This window comes from Carlito syrichta, unplaced genomic scaffold (genome assembly GCF_000164805.1).
Source record: "Carlito syrichta isolate Samal-C Ts95f unplaced genomic scaffold, Tarsius_syrichta-2.0.1 Scaffold309479, whole genome shotgun sequence".
NCBI classification, from domain to species: domain Eukaryota; kingdom Metazoa; phylum Chordata; class Mammalia; order Primates; family Tarsiidae; genus Carlito; species Carlito syrichta.
The window spans coordinates 524450-540450 of NW_007253575.1; the positions used below are offsets into that span (position 1 = coordinate 524450).

The 16001-nt window shown below is 35.3% G+C and overlaps 1 protein-coding gene across 1 annotated transcript in view; it reads right to left on the reverse strand.

Annotated features, from left to right (window-relative positions):
- The window catches only part of XPR1 (xenotropic and polytropic retrovirus receptor 1), a 178711-nt gene that overhangs the window by 37320 nt on the left and 125390 nt on the right, over nucleotides 1-16001 (reverse strand). The window contains exons 7-10 of the mRNA XM_021717230.1: nucleotides 10735-10925; nucleotides 10344-10523; nucleotides 3725-3896; nucleotides 2367-2561 (exon numbers count right to left, since the gene is read on the reverse strand). Coding sequence (XP_021572905.1) covers nucleotides 2367-2561; nucleotides 3725-3896; nucleotides 10344-10523; nucleotides 10735-10925 — 738 coding nt within the window. The remainder of the gene's footprint in view (nucleotides 1-2366; nucleotides 2562-3724; nucleotides 3897-10343; nucleotides 10524-10734; nucleotides 10926-16001) is intronic.

A 16001-nucleotide genomic window follows, 5' to 3' on the forward strand; every position in this document is an offset into this window, starting at 1 on the left:
CTCTAAAAAAAAAAAAAAAAAAAAAAAAAAATATATATATATATATATATATACACGTATATATATATATATATATAGGTATGATATATTTGGCAATTATTTAACTTAAGATGAAAAATTTCAGTTATAAACTTAAAATGTCCAAGAGGTAATACAGTTTACAAATTTTTTTCAAGGAGTACATGAGCAAGAAATATCTTAAGACCACAATAGTGCCAGGTGTGTTGGCCATGCCTATAATTTCAGCACTGGAGGTCAAGGCCAGAGGATTGCTTGAGTTCAGGAGTTCCAGACAAGCCTAGGCAATATAGTGAGACCCTGATTCAGCAGACACACACACACACACACACACACACACACACACACACAAAGCCAGGCTAGTCACAGGAGGCTGAGGTGGGGAAATGGCTTGAGCCCAGGAGTTCCAGGCTGCAGCTGAGGTGGGGAAACTGCTTGAGCCCAGGAGTTCCAGGCTGCAGTAAGCCAAGATCTTGCCACTGCATTCCAGCCAGGGCAATAGAGCAAGACTTTGGCTCCCCCCACCACCACCAAAAAAAGAACACAATACTGTCTTCACTATTCTAGCTTGGACTTTTTTGAAGTGCTTGGAGCATTTATAGATTTGAGGAATTCAGATTTTCAGCTTCTTATTGATTGCTACCAGTATACAGCTGACCCTCAAACAATACAGGTTTAAACTCTGCAGGTCCACTTATATGTGTTTTCTTCTACCTTTGCCACCCCGAGACAGTAAAATGAACCCCTCCTTTTCTGCCTCCTCCTCAATCTGCTCAATGTGAAGAAGACTAGAATGAAGACCTTCATTATGATCTGCTTCTACTTAATGATAGTATATATATTTTCTCTTTCTTACGATTTTCTTAATAATATTTCCTTTTCTCTAGCTTCCTTGATTATAAGAATACTATATACAATAATATGACATACCAAATATGTGCTAACCGACTATGTTATTAGTAAGGCTATTAGTAAGGCTTCTGGTCAACTGTAAGCTATTAGTAGTTAAATTTGGGGGTCAAAAGTTATATGTGGATTTTTGACTGTGTGGAGGTTGGTAGCCTTAACTCCTGAGTTGTTTGAGGATCAACTGTTAAAGACACGTTATGTCTAAAATATTCAACCAAAAAATATTACTCATTTTTACTTGGGATGAAAGAAAAGTAAAGGGTTCTTTATGATTTAGTAGAAGGAGTCTTACAATGCCATGTATCAAACCAGTTTTCCAAATTATCAATTCTCTAGTAATAACCATAATGCATGCCTGGCTTTAACAGACAGCATCCTCAGTAAGAGTTACAATTATGGGAGCTTTGGGAATGTGTTTCCTTCACTGGCATACTTAGTTAAATGGTATCACTTAACAAGAGTGCCTATATGGTAGAAAATTTTTGGCTACATTTATCAATATTATTCTACCCAAGAATGTACCACAAAAAGTGGAAGTATGGCATAATATGTTCTGTTGGACCAAATCTCAAGGCTTATTAAAGCAATGCCCTTATCTTTTATGACTGTCAGACATACTTTAGATAAGTAGCAACTTTGTAGTACTGGCTAAACACTCCTAAAATACAGTCTCTCAATTTAAAAAAATCACTGAAAACATTTTTTACCAAAGTATTTAAAAACAACTCTAATAATTACAATTAGTAACATTTCTTTACCACCCACAAATGAGAAAATGCAGGGTCTAAGGAGTGGGCTGATATTGATTTAAATGAAGAAGGAATATATTTTAGTAAAGGGAAGTAAGGTTGATTGACAGTTCTTATAAAAAGGTTAAAAATTCAAAAGGAGTGACTGCATGTGGCTCGGAACTTAAAAGCTTTTTTTCTCTCCCCAACAGAAGAGCAGTCTCAAGTAATAACAGGTTGCCATGGAGATGAGAAACTAGAGGGATCAGAGAACTCAATTTGCAGTTAAATGGGCTGGAAACAATTCTTACTACTTGGTGAAGGAAAGCGATTAAAAATATACTTGATTGCCACAGGGACTCTTTTTCACCTAGCCATTTCCCAACCTCATTAATGAACGAGTTAGCCTAAAAACAAATGAAAACCCAAGGTATCCACAGATTGAACCCATTAAACATAATTCAGGCTTTTAAATATCATCACAAATCCTTCTTATTCTGGGAGATTGTGCTTCTTTTCAATGGTACTTATCAGTAGATATTGGGATGAGGCTAAAATTGTGTTTAAGAGGAGACTGGTATAACTGAGGGACCTGGAATTTCAGTGGGTAAAAAAAGCATGACAAACAGAAAAGTAACTAGAGTAAGAAGTAGATCTGAGTAGTAAAAATCCAGGTTTCGAAAAATCTCTTCAGAGTCAGTCATAGAATACCTTTGTGAGTGCTGTACAGGGCTGCAAACGTCACCATGAAGAAAGTTGTGGAGTATTTGCCAGCATTAACTAAATGAGGAAAGGCCCTTTTTGTGTCTCGGTATCGGCGCAGGCACTGGATGAAGCGAAGCCAAGCAGGAATGCACTGAACAATGGCCCGCACACCATAAGTATATTTGTGGCAAATTCCTGGGTCTGTGAAGATTTCAAAGAAGAAAAATCGTAGTTAAAAAAGATACTCGTTCACATCATTTAGCCATCTAGTGTAACCACTACCAAGTCCAAAAAAGCAAGAAGTCGGGGAATCAGAATCATGTTCTTCTTTGCAACTATTATATTCACAAGCGTTTTAGTGGTAGGTAAGTCAAGGAGAGAAGGTAAAATATGTAGTGGGTACTAGTGGAAAGTCTGCTTGCTCAGATTTATGGATATCTGTCCTGCAATCACTTTCTTTGGAGTGTGATAAAACTATCACAAAATTAGAAGATGAATATACTAATCAAAGGGGGAAAAACTGGTTGGCTCTGTAATTTGAAACACTAAGAAAACTTGCACACATCAGAGTGACTCTGGACAATACCATGAACATAAAACCACTATAACATCATACACCCAAGAGCACATGTTCTGGTGCTCCCCTTTTTAAAAACCGAGAACAAACTTTGTGCTTTTAAATGAGAAGAACGGAGTTGGTAAATCAACTTTTCTTTGAATTCTGGTTATGTATTACAGTATGGTCAACATACAACAAAGTTATGATCCACTAGCAATCAATAAAAATGTGTTGGCACTGGCTTCACTATCTTTTGTTAGTGTTACAGGTATTAAATAATAAGTCTAAGTTAGAGCTTTGTCGTTAAGGCAAAGTTACTTAATGACTTGAACTCCTGGCATAAACTTAAGAGTGAGAAAAAGAGCAGAAAAACAAGAACCCCAGTAAGAATTAAAAAGCAGTTAAAGCAATTATAACTTTCTCAAGGCACTTGATCTAATTCTAAATAATAAGTATTTTGATCACTGGTAGCTACATAACATTACAGAGCAATACTGTGATGAAAAATTGTTGGCACTAAAGCATTTGCAATAAACTACCAACGTACTAGAAATTTTTTTAAAAAATGGTTTTAGAATTCTTTAAGTGTAAGCTGTAACTCTCTTGGTAAATGGATGGCTAAAATCCTAATGCATAATTGAAAAGCCAAATTAAGATAAAGAAATTGCTAACAGAGTGCCAAGTACATTTAATTAAGTCTGTAATATGAGTTTTCATCATGTCCTTGACTTTCTTATTTATCCTTCCCAATATTTCTTGGTTTACACTGGGAATGTAGTAGTATGGATGCAAATTCATACCCTACCTTCTGAATCATTTGGCAACAGGCCCCTACTTTCATCCCATTTGAGCTCCAAACTGTAGAAGCAGATCATATATTCCAGGTCCATCAATATCACTGACAGGCTGTTCAGCTGATCAGCCAGCCAGAAATCAGCAAAGCCTACCTTATGGAAGGGAGCTGTAAATACTCGAAACTGAGAGAAAGAAAAAGAATTAGAAAACACAGAAACAAGAAAAGTCATATCAAATTTCTCTAATTCATGTATGACCATTCAGCATGATTGCATTAGTTGATAAAACGGAAATCAATAACCAATCACAGATAAACACAGGGGCCTGGAAAGAATGGCTAGGTTGAGAATTAGCACTGCAGGGAATGAGTTGAATAGCTAACTAAGAAAGGAAATAAAGGAGGAAAAAAGGCAGGAATAACTACTTTGAAGTTGAAAGCAGAGAGAGTGGCAGAGGCAGAAGCACTATGAGGAAGTCTAATGTTAGCCTCTAAAGTAAGTTTTGCTGGAGAGGCAAGTGCTATGATCATTTCTAGAATGTTCTCCATCTTAGCTAACTGAATACAAAGTTCTTCTTTGTTTACAAAGGACAGGTAGGAAAGGATGGCCTACCATCCGAGGCTTGCCTTATTGTCTAACCAAAGTCACTTTCACTTCACCAATGTACACATGGCAGTGTACACATACATACAATGTACACATGGCAGTGACTGATAATCTTGAAATTACACCACAAAAATCAGCCCTCTTCCCACTATTCTGAGTACATGATAAATGTATACAGTTAAATGTATTGAGCAGTAATCCATCAGTATATTTTCTTCAGGGCTTACGTAGGCATTAATTCAATCCTCATAACAATTCTATGAGCTAGGTACTATTCAAAGCCCCATTTTACAGAAGACCTATATAAACTCATCCTGATGAATCTTGTTGAAGTCTGTTTACCAACACAAAGGAAAATCATGGCATTGCAGAGAAGGGAAGTAGATACCAATGTAATCGCCAGAAATAGGCTCCAATGGTGCAGACTGCCTTGTGTAAAGTGAAGATGGGATAAAGACAGTCTTAATCCTCATCTTGTTAGACCTCTTCTATCTTACACAGGAGAAAATGGAACTCCTGAACAAGAATTTCTGACTAAGCAGCAATTTTGAGAAGATGAGTCTAAATTTCCAGTCATCTAGTTATATTCATCTCATAGACATACTCAACCTGGGAGTCCATGACTGTCTTCTCAAACTTGGTTGGTTTTTTCTATTCTTTCTCTAAATATTTCTCCTTATTATTTTAGGGAGACTAAGTGGCTATGTTATGAACTAATCCTGGGTATCAACTATCTATGACAGGCACTGTCTTGGAGCTATGGAAGCTAGAACAGTTGTCTGCAGGACTTAATGCAGGCTTTGAGGCATCATTTTCTGGAACTGATATATTTTGGTTCCATGGCTCATACTCTTTCCATGAGTCCAACAAGCCAGAAAGAGAAGCTATACTACTTGCAACCATAAGATCCAGATACAGCAGAATTTTTTTACTGGGGGAGACAGAGGGTAGGATGTTAGTTATCTATGCCCAAAGAGATTCTGGTACTAGCTTTTATAATATTTTAAGACACTCTAGGGTGCAGTATTGACTCAAAGGATTCACACAAACAGAAATAAGAGGATAATTTAGGATACAACACCAAAGGATCAGAAAGTCCAACTCAAATATCTAGTCATGGACATTTATGAAATTGGTAGCCTAGGGCAAATTTCTTCTTTCTAATTGACATGACACAGACTATCATTACTCTCACAGTCTGCCAACTCCACCCTCAAAACCTGGCTGATACAGAACATCTCTGTAAGGCAGAAGAGGAAGATAATGCATTAGATGTGAAACAACGGAATGGAGGGACAGGACTGGAAAAGGATGGAAGCAGCATGAAAATAAAGGGAAACAGAGAGAAGAGAACATTTTTTTAAAAAAAGGAGATGAAAAAAATGAAAAAAAGAAGGGGTAGTAAATGTTGATATATAACTAATGACAAAAAGAATAGAATTATGGTCATTCATGCATTCAACAAAGATTTATTATTTATTTTACATCAGGCATTGTGAAAATACAGAGATGTTATAACAGTCTACAGTCTCTACCCCCAAAGGCCTACAGCTTATTTGGGCAAATAAATACCTAAAAATATAACTACAGCATGATATGGTGTTGTTATAGAGAAACATACAAAATGCCACGGAAATACAGAAAAAAGAACTAGTAAAAGGCAAGGCGAGAGGGAGAAAATAAACAGATCATACTCAACTCCCTGATATTTATAGTCAAATTCGTTTTAGATTTATCTCAGAATCCTGTAATTCGCCCCTTCTTTTCTTATTTTGGCTAGGCCTTTCAACTTCTCCATTTCTACCTTGCAATTTTGATTAAAATGATAACAATTCCTGGAGAAATAGTATGTCTCTAGACATTTCTGGATATCTGATGTTTTATCACTCATACAAAAAAAAAGCTACTAATAAGTTATTACAAAGAATATGCTAATATCATCTGTTAAGCAATGCTGATAGTTAAGAAGATGAAAGTTAAATTTGTGATTTTGAGAGGCTGTGAATAAACACATCCTTTCTAAATTTGATTTTTACATATTCTACTAGTTTGATCCACCATATGAAATTAAACATCTTACATAAGGAAACTAATGGTTTTAACCGTTAAATGTTAGTGTTTAAGAACACAATTATGAAACCAGATTGCCTGGGTTCATATACTATTTTCATTACTTACTGGCTGTGTGACTTTAGGCAAGGTAATTAACTTCTCTGAACATAGGCTTCTTCGTTTGTAAAATGGGAATTAATAGCAGTTCCAACCTCACGGGTTATTTAAAAAATTAAATACATGTAATTATTAAATTACACATCTCTTTTCTTATAACAGGAATATGTAAAAATTTTATTATACAACTAAAGAAAATATTGGTAAAAACTGATTCCTAAATTACATAAAAAGAACTCCAATTTAATTAGACTGGGTGTGGTAGCCCACGTCTATAATACCAGCACTTTCGGAGGCTGAGGTAGGAGAATTGCTTGAAACCAAGAGTTTGAGACCATCCTTGACAACATGGAGTGACCCTGATTCTACAAAAAAAAATTTTTTAATGAAAATAAAAGCTTTAATTAGCCTACTATAAGAGTAAGTTGATATTACTGTTGAGAAAATCTGAGGCATTGTTTGTGCTTTCTAGTCGAATTTCCAATTAAATCAAATACAGATTTGGGGAGAGGATGTATAATCTAACAGATGTAAATAACCTGCATTAATTTGAAAGATAATATTCATATAAAAGTAAATCAATTTCTAGCCGGGCTCGGTGGCTCAGCCTGTAATCACAGCGCTTTGGGAGGCTGAGGTGAGTGGATTGCCTGAGCCTGCGGGTTCGAGACCCGCCTGGGCAACTTGGCGAGACCTCATCTCTACAATAAATCAAAATGAGCCAGGCGTGGTAGCATGCGCCTATAGTTCCAGCTACTTGGAAGGCTGAGGTGGAAGGATTGCCGGAGCCCAGCAGTTCGAGGCTGCAGTGGCCGGGAGCGGCCACTGCACTCCAGTCTGGGTGACAGAGTGAGACTCCAACTCAAAAAAAAAAAAAAAGTAAATCAATTTATTATGAAAAATTGTTTAGCTTTTCTTGGGTGTGGGTAGCATTTATCAATTTTGTAAATTCCAATATAAATATGGATATAAATGTACCCAGTACCTACCACTATGTCCAAATGACATACGTGTTTTTCTCACTAAAAATTACAGGAAAAAAAAAGAAAGAAGGAAATGTCTTTTGCTTTAGGATGAGGTTTTTAAAAAGTTGTATCAGAAAAACATGACTAGAGAGGAAACATTCTTGTTAATCCACTAGAAATAAGTCTAAGGGCAAGTTTTCTCAGTGAGATTTAAATTAAAATAAGCCAACAGGTCAATTAATATTAAAATGATTTATAAGTGGCAGCATTCTTTCTGTTTATAACTATTTATTAAAAAAACACAACATAATGCTCCTTTCTGTATTTCACTGCTTCTGACAATGCATTTTATTATTCTATTGTTCCTGTTTATTCCAGGAATAATATGCCATCATGCCAACCTATTTCATCAAGTCTTCATTTATTAATAAACACATAGCAGATGCACTGATGAATGTCTACCCAATGGGGAATCATTCTGCTAATAAGAGTAACTGGTCATGCATGAATCACAGCCTGTTATTAAACAAAGGAATAATGTATTGGGGAAATGCTCACTTAGCATACAATGTACACAACTATATTATCCTGTTGTTGCAATTATGCAATTATATTAACACCTGAGTTTACTGAATCTTCAAAATCTCATTTAAAAAGAACTTTATGAATTTTTCACATTAGTTGAGGCAAGAAATTAGTAGGTGTTTATAATCTTTCTCTTTGTAGCCAGAAGGATGCTTCATTTTTAAAAAAATTTTTGAGTCAGAGTCTCACTGTCACCTAGGCTGGTGTGCAGTGGCACACTCATGGCCACCACTGCCTCGACCTGCTAGGCACAGGCGATCCTTCCACCTCAGCCTTCCAAGTAGCTGGAATCACAGGCGTGTGCCACTACATCTAGCTAATTTTCTTTTTTTGGTCTATTGTAGAGACGAGGTCTCGCCAAGTTGCCCAGGCTGGTCTAAACCTCGTGGGCTCAGGCAATCCTCTCGCCTCTGCCTCCCAAAGTGCTGGGATCACAGGCATGAGCCACCGCGCTCGGCCAATGCTTCATTTTTAATGCAAATAACACAGTTTAAAAACTCCACAAAATCTAGTAATAAAATAACAGTCTCAAATAAGAAAGGTAATCTAATATTGTTGTAATAACTGGCAGTGATTTTTTTTTTAGTATAAATCTCAAGAGAGAAAAGAATGGTTCAAATTTTTCTTGTCTTCAAAACAAAAAGCCTTTGATCAAAATAATCTTAACACCAACAACAAAAATCCTCTAGAAAGTATGTCTGCTAGGAGATGACAAAACATATTAAAGGTGATGATATACATATGGCTGATCAAAATACTCTTGTACATATTAAGTTCCACACTCAGAAGTCAAATCCAAAGTTAGGCCTAATACAGCACACTGAAAGGGAAAGATTTGTGTGGTTTTTTTTTTCTTTTTTTAAATGAAACGAAAGAAAAAGAGAGAGATTCTTAAATCTTGGTGGAAAATGAAATTCCTATTAAGAAATAAAAATAAACAATTAACTTTGAGGGAAAAAAAAGTCAAGGAGATTTGGGTCATTTTCTTTTCCTAATTGCTATATATGCTTATTTTCATTGAAACACAAATTGTCTTTTAATTGTTAAGTGCTGATTTTTTTAAAAAAAATAGAAAGCCATATTTTACATCTTTAAATTAAAAAAAATTAGATATATATTGCTAACAACAAGAACAACAAGAAAAAACTCTGCTAACCCTACAGGGCATACAAAAGAAAAATAAAGACTATAGTCTTTAAGGAGGTATACTTACAAGGTGAAAAAGAATTGAAAAAATTATAACAAATCTGAAAGTTAGTATAGAGATTGGCCAATTTAATCACTCATCTTCATTTTATTGTTAGCTATAATTTATAAACTAAGGAATAATTATATGAAAGCATTCTCAATTATTTTCAGAATAAAGCTGGTTTAATTTAGGAGTAAACAGAAGTTCTCTCCCAGAGTTATCTTTGCAGAAGAAAGCTTTACATTTTTGCAGGAAATCTACATTCTATTGCTGAGACATTTTGAAAATGATTTTGAGATAATTAAGAAACAGGTAAAGTGAAAGAAGATAATTAAAATTACTATAAACAAGAATCAAAGTCAATTTCCACAGTTAAAATTGGTGAGCTGTCAAGATATTCCTACTGCTGTCGGAGAACCAATCTTTCCTAAAATAAAATTCACTCCTCATATCAATTTAACAGGAAAACAATAGCATTACTATCTTTGTTTTTAAAAGGAAACCTACAAAGTTCTACATGTTATTACAGCTGACTAAATAATCTGTATAATGAAGTAATAATTTTTTTTTTTTGAGTTGGAGTCTCACTATGTCGCTCAGACTGGAGTGCAGTGGCCGCAGCCTCAGCCTGCTGGGATCCAGCGATCCTTCCGCCTCAGCCTTCCAAGGAGCTGGAACTACAGGCGCATGCTACCATGCCCGGCTAATTTTTTGATTTATTGTAGAGATGAGGTCTCACCAAGTTGCCCAGGCAGGTCTCGAACCTGCAGCCTCAGGCAATCCGCTCACCTCAGCCTCCCAAAGCGCTGGGATTACAGGCTGAGCCACCAAGCCCGCTGTAATAAATTATTATAATCTGCAAAATCATTTCAATATCTGGCCATATCACATTCTGTTTCAGGAGGAAAAAAATGCATGAATACCTTTCTGAGGGCACAACTTCAGAGCTATCAGTCCCAATGTATTCCTTGCCTTGGAGCTGGGGCACCACTCACATAAACTAAAATGTGATCCGTGGCCTCTGCAGCTGTACAGCCCAGCAGCCTTGGTTAAAACCAAGAATTATCATAGATCAATATACCGTTCTAAAAATGGTACACAAGTTTCTGGACTTACCAGAAGTTTAAGCAGCCAAAACCGGGATTTATAATAGAAAGTTTTAGTGGGGTTGATAAGAAAGAAAACCATAAATCCATAAAGGGCAAGTGGATACACATATGTGGGAATGACACTAATTGGAGCAAAGAAGCATGCCAGAAGGCTCAGGCACCACAATATCCCAAGGAATCCAGCAATCTAGCAAAGAATGGGAAAGACAAAAAGAGAGAATTGTTATTTTTACTTTTACCATTACTCAGAAATACCTTTAATAAAACAAAGGTAAGAAAATGATTAGTTATCAAGCCAATAATCCCCTTCAACTAACAGATGGATTTAAGTACCCCCTAAACCAGTTATGCAGCTAAGGCAAGCTATATTCACGAGACTTATGTCTTGCTTTGATTACCTCAAAGAGATGTTGATGAGACAAATTGCTTCTCGGATTAAGTTCAAAGATGAGTACATGATTTACTCCAGCCTGTCTCCAACCGTATGTGTTGATGCCCAGTAGAAAAAGAAATTCAATCAGAAGAAAGCCACCTCGATAGATTCTTATCAAGGGCCATATACTTCTATCTGTTTCAAGTTTAAATACAGCTGAAAGAATATTAATATATTAGTTAGCTACAAAATCCATAATGTCTTCTTTAATTATCTTTTCTTTTCATTATCAATGATATAGCCCTGGCACAGAACTTTTCCATTAATAAAGCCTAAATCTAAATTATTTCAAGAGCTTGATAAACCTGCTTCCAGGTCCTTTCCCTTCTTTGTTTTACTCTGCAGAATGCCACTAGAATAATTTTCCTAAAACTTGATTGAGCATGTTATCCCATTACTCCATTAGTTTCTTAGTTATAGTCATAGAGAAAAGGCTTAGAATCAGCAGATCAGTTCTGTCACCTGGGAATTTGGGGCATGACAAGATCCCTTTGGCTTTGTTTTCTCTATCATTAAACTGGATATAAGAATACCTACCTCACAGAGTTGCCGTGAAAATGAAAATAAATATCACACAATAAAGCAATGAGAAAATTTTAATATCATATAAATAACAATAGTTAATATTTACTCCAAAGCTCACTCTCTTTTTTTTTTGAGTTGGAGTCTCACTTTGTCACCCAGGCTAGAGTGCAGTGGCATACTCATGGCCACTGTAGCCTTGACCTGCTGGGCTCAGGCGATCCTTCCAATTCAGTTTTCCAAGTAGGTGGAACTACAGGCATGTACCACCACACCCAGCTATTTTTTTGATTTATTATAGAGACAGGGTCTTGTCAAGTTGCCCAGGCTGGTCTCAAACCCTGGGCTCAGGCAATCCTCTCACCTCGGCCTCCCAAAGTGCTGGGATTACAGGCTTGAGCCACCATGCCCAGCCAAAGCTCATACTCTTAAGAACCAAATTCATTTTGCCCACACTAACGTTCAGTATCATCTTTATTCTATAGCTCTCCAATAATTATAATATTCAAATACCTTAGATACATTCGCCTCGCAATTCAAGTTCTTGACAACATATTCACCAACTTATTTTTCCCAAACCATGTCACAGCATCCCTAAACATTTTCACTTCCTGCTGACTTTTATTATCAAACACTCCTCCGCCACCATCTTTTTTTTTTTTTTTTTTAAAGACAGGGTTTCACTCTGTTGTCCAGGCTGGAGTGCAGTGGCATGATCATGGCTCACCATAGCCTCAAACTCCTGGGCCCAATGACCCTCCTGTGTCAGTCTCCTGAGTAGCTGGGTAAGACTACAGGCACGCACCATTATGCCTGGCTAATTTTTCTATTTTTTGTAGAAATGGAGTCTCACTTTGTTGCCTAGGCTAGTCTTGAACCCCTGGCCTCAAGCAATCCTCCTGCCTTGGCCTCTCAAAGTGTTGGTATTACAAGCACGAACCACTGAGACTGGCCTATTTATCCTTTTAGTAAGTTTGCTTTTCACATTGCTTATGCTGCTTCCAGTATCTAAAATAGCCTTGTACTTTCTCTCTACCAATTCAAATTCTACTTACTATTTAAAAGTTAGATTTTTACCTGTTCAAAAATTAATTGAATCAATGTGTTTGGTTTTGGGCCTATTATGTCCCAAACATTTCCATTTGGCCTAATGATTTTTCAATTAACTATAAAACATATTGATAGTATCACTCATTTGAAACTTAATTATGTACTAACTTACATGCTTAATTTAAATAACCATTTATTGTTTATCTTTGTATTCTCTATAGTACATAGAACATTTAATAATTTAAAAACAACAAGATAGAGGAAAAAAATCTTTCCTTTAGAATCAAGTACTATATAACATTTTAAATCCTAGCTAGGGTAAATTATTTTTTAAAGTCTCAGTTTCTTTGTTGGTCAGTGGGGATACTATCTATTCCCATAAGTATATGAAGAAGACTAAACATGAACAACATATATCAAATGCCTAGAACAATGTTTAGCTTATTCGGCATATGTTAGTTTCTTTTTTCTTTTACTTGAGGAAATTTCATTTATTCATTCATTCAAACAAACATTGATTAGGTGCCTGTTAAACTTGACATCATCCTAAGAGCTGAGGATTCAGTGATGAACAATAGACAAAATACCTATCTTCAGGAAATTTCTATTCTATATACTGTCAGATAAGGGGTTTAAAGAAAAAATAAAGTAGACTGAGGAGATAAAGAATGATGTTAGCTGCTATTTTAGGTAGGGCGGCCAGGGTAGACTCTCAAGAGATGACATTTGCAGAGACCTTAAGGAAATAGATAATGAAGCATTGGAATATTTGGAGGAAGAGGGCTTCAGGTAGAGAGAAAGTTCAAAGGGTCTTAAGATAGACTGCTCCAGGAAGAAGGCCAAGGTCACTATGACTGGAACGAACATGAGGTAAAGTGGTAAAGAGCTGGCCAGTGGCAGGTCAGATAAGACTTTGTAGAACTTTGTCAAGATTTAAGATTTTACTTTGATTACAAGCCTGCAGAACTGTGCACATAAATGACATGACCTGAATAATTACTTTAAAGGGCTACTCTAGCTGTTATGTGAACAGACTGCAAAGGAGCAAGTAAAAAAGCAAGATTAGTTAGGAGGTTATAACTGGAAAACTACATGTAGTTTTATATCTTGATTTCTAAGCAAAGACCATAGATACATTACAATAGTCAGGAAGCAAAAATAATAAATATAAATCCCAAAGAATCCACAATAAAACTAGAGTTAGTAAACTCAGTAAAGTTGCAGAGTATAAGATCAACACCCCAAATTCAGCTGTGTTTGTGTATACCAGCAATGAACAATCTGAAAATGAAATAAAATAATTTCAATTACAATAGCATCCAAAAGAATAAAACATCCAGAAATAATTTGAACCCAGGAAATTAAAGACTTGTATACTGAAAACTATAGAATATCATTGAAAGAAATTAAAATAGACCTAAGCATATGGAAAATAATTCTGTGTTCATAGATTGAAGGACTTGATATTGTTAAGATGTCGAAATACTACCCAAAGCAATCTACAAATTCAATGCAATTCCTATCAAAATCCCAATGGTCTATTATTTTTTTACATAAATGGAAAAGTCAATGCTTCAAGTCACATGAAATTGCAAGAATTCTCAAATAGCCAAAACAATAATGAAAAAGAACAAAGTTGGAGGACTCACACTTCATTTTTTTTTTTTTTTACTACAAAGCTATAGTCATCTAAACAGTGTGGCCATTGTGTAAAAACTGACATTTAGATGAATAGAACAGGAATGAGAATCCAGAGATAAACCTATATATCTACGGATAATTGATTTTCAGTAAAAGTGCCAAGACTATTAAGTGGAAAGGAATGTTTTCTTCAACAATTAGTCTTGGGACAACTGGATATCCATATGCAAAAGAATGAAGTTCACACACAAAAATTATTTCAAAACTGATCGATGATATATATGAACTAAAACCATAAAACTTATAAGAAAACATAAGGATAAATCTTCACAATCTTGTATTTGGCAATGAATTCTAAGGTATGAAAAAAAGCATATGTAATAAAAGAAAATATAGATAAATTGGACTTTATCAACATTAAAAATATCAATGGTCATCATTATAAAAGTAAAAAGAAAATCTACAGAATGGGAGAAAATAATTGCAAATCATTTATCTGATAAGGGTCTAGTATATCTAAAGAACTCTTACAACTTAACAATAAAAATACAAACAATCCAATTTAAAAATGGGCAAAGGACTTTGACACACATCTGTCCACAAAAAAAAAAAAAATATATATATATATAAATGGCTACTAAGTAGACTAAAAGATGCTTACTATGATTAGTCATCAGGGAAATGCAAATTAAAACCATAAGGAGATACAACTTCACACCTACTGAAGGGATTAAAAAAACAAAACCAAACCCCAAAGCACAGAAAATAAAAGTTGGCAGATACTATAATGGGACTCTCATAAACTGCTAGTGGAAATGGAAAATGATGCAGCTTCTGTGAAAAAGGTTAATGGATCCTTAGAAAGTTAAACAGATACTCAAACAAATCCATGTATATGTATATTCATAGCTGTACTATTCATAATAGCCAAAAGGCAGAAACAACCCCAGTGTCCATCAGTGAAAGAATGGATAAATTGTGATACAAATATATAAAATGGAATATTATTTAGCCACAAAAAATGAAGTACTGATACATGCTATGACATGGATGAACCTGGAAAACATTATGCTAAGTAAAAGAAGCCAAAAACAAAATGTCACATATTGTATGATTCCATTGTGAAATCAATGGAATTCCCAGAATAGGTAAATCCAAAGAGATAGAAAGATGTGAAATTCCCAGAATAGGTAAATCCAGAGAGATAGAAAGCAGATTGGTAGTTGCCAGTAGCTGGGGAAAGGCAAGTGGGGTTTCCTTTTGGGGTGAGAATGTTTGGGAACTAGGTAGAGGTGGTGGTTGTACAACACTGTGAATGTACTTAAATGTCACTTTAATTGTTAACTTTAAAATAGTTAATTTTATGTTATATGAATTTCACCTCCATAAAAATAATAACTGCAAAGGAAAAAAGTAATAAACGTATCTGAAGATGACATAACTAACTCCTGTGTGAGTCATATGCTTTTAAACTGTTTTCACTAGTAGTAATAATAGATTTGCTCAAGTATATCAAAATGTTCTAATTCTATTTAGTTAACATCTGTGGCCATGAACAAAAGAAAGCTAAATAGCCTGGTTAGGGTTCAAATTCGCATGATCCTACAACAGTTCTATATATGCAGAAAACTGCCATGAAAAGGAAACGTAACACATATTTATAAGACTCAAATACATATTTATAAAACCTAAGTTCTATTTGATAACATAAGATCTAGAAAATTTCTAAGGCTTTGAGTAACTAGGATCTGAATAAAATAATATCCTTGAACTCTATAATTTGTTAAACAAGTTTGTAAAAAACAAAACAGCAACAACCCAAAAACCCAAGGACATTTGTAAAACAATAAAAGCTAAAGATATAGTCTTCTGAATGAAAACAAAATACTACACTGAAGTTAATAAACTGATTAACTGGTTTAAAAAATAAAGGCCAGGCATGATGACTCATGCCTGTAATCCCAGGTGTGTGTGTGTGTGTGTGTGTGTGTGTGTGTGTGTGTGTGTGTGTGTGTGTGT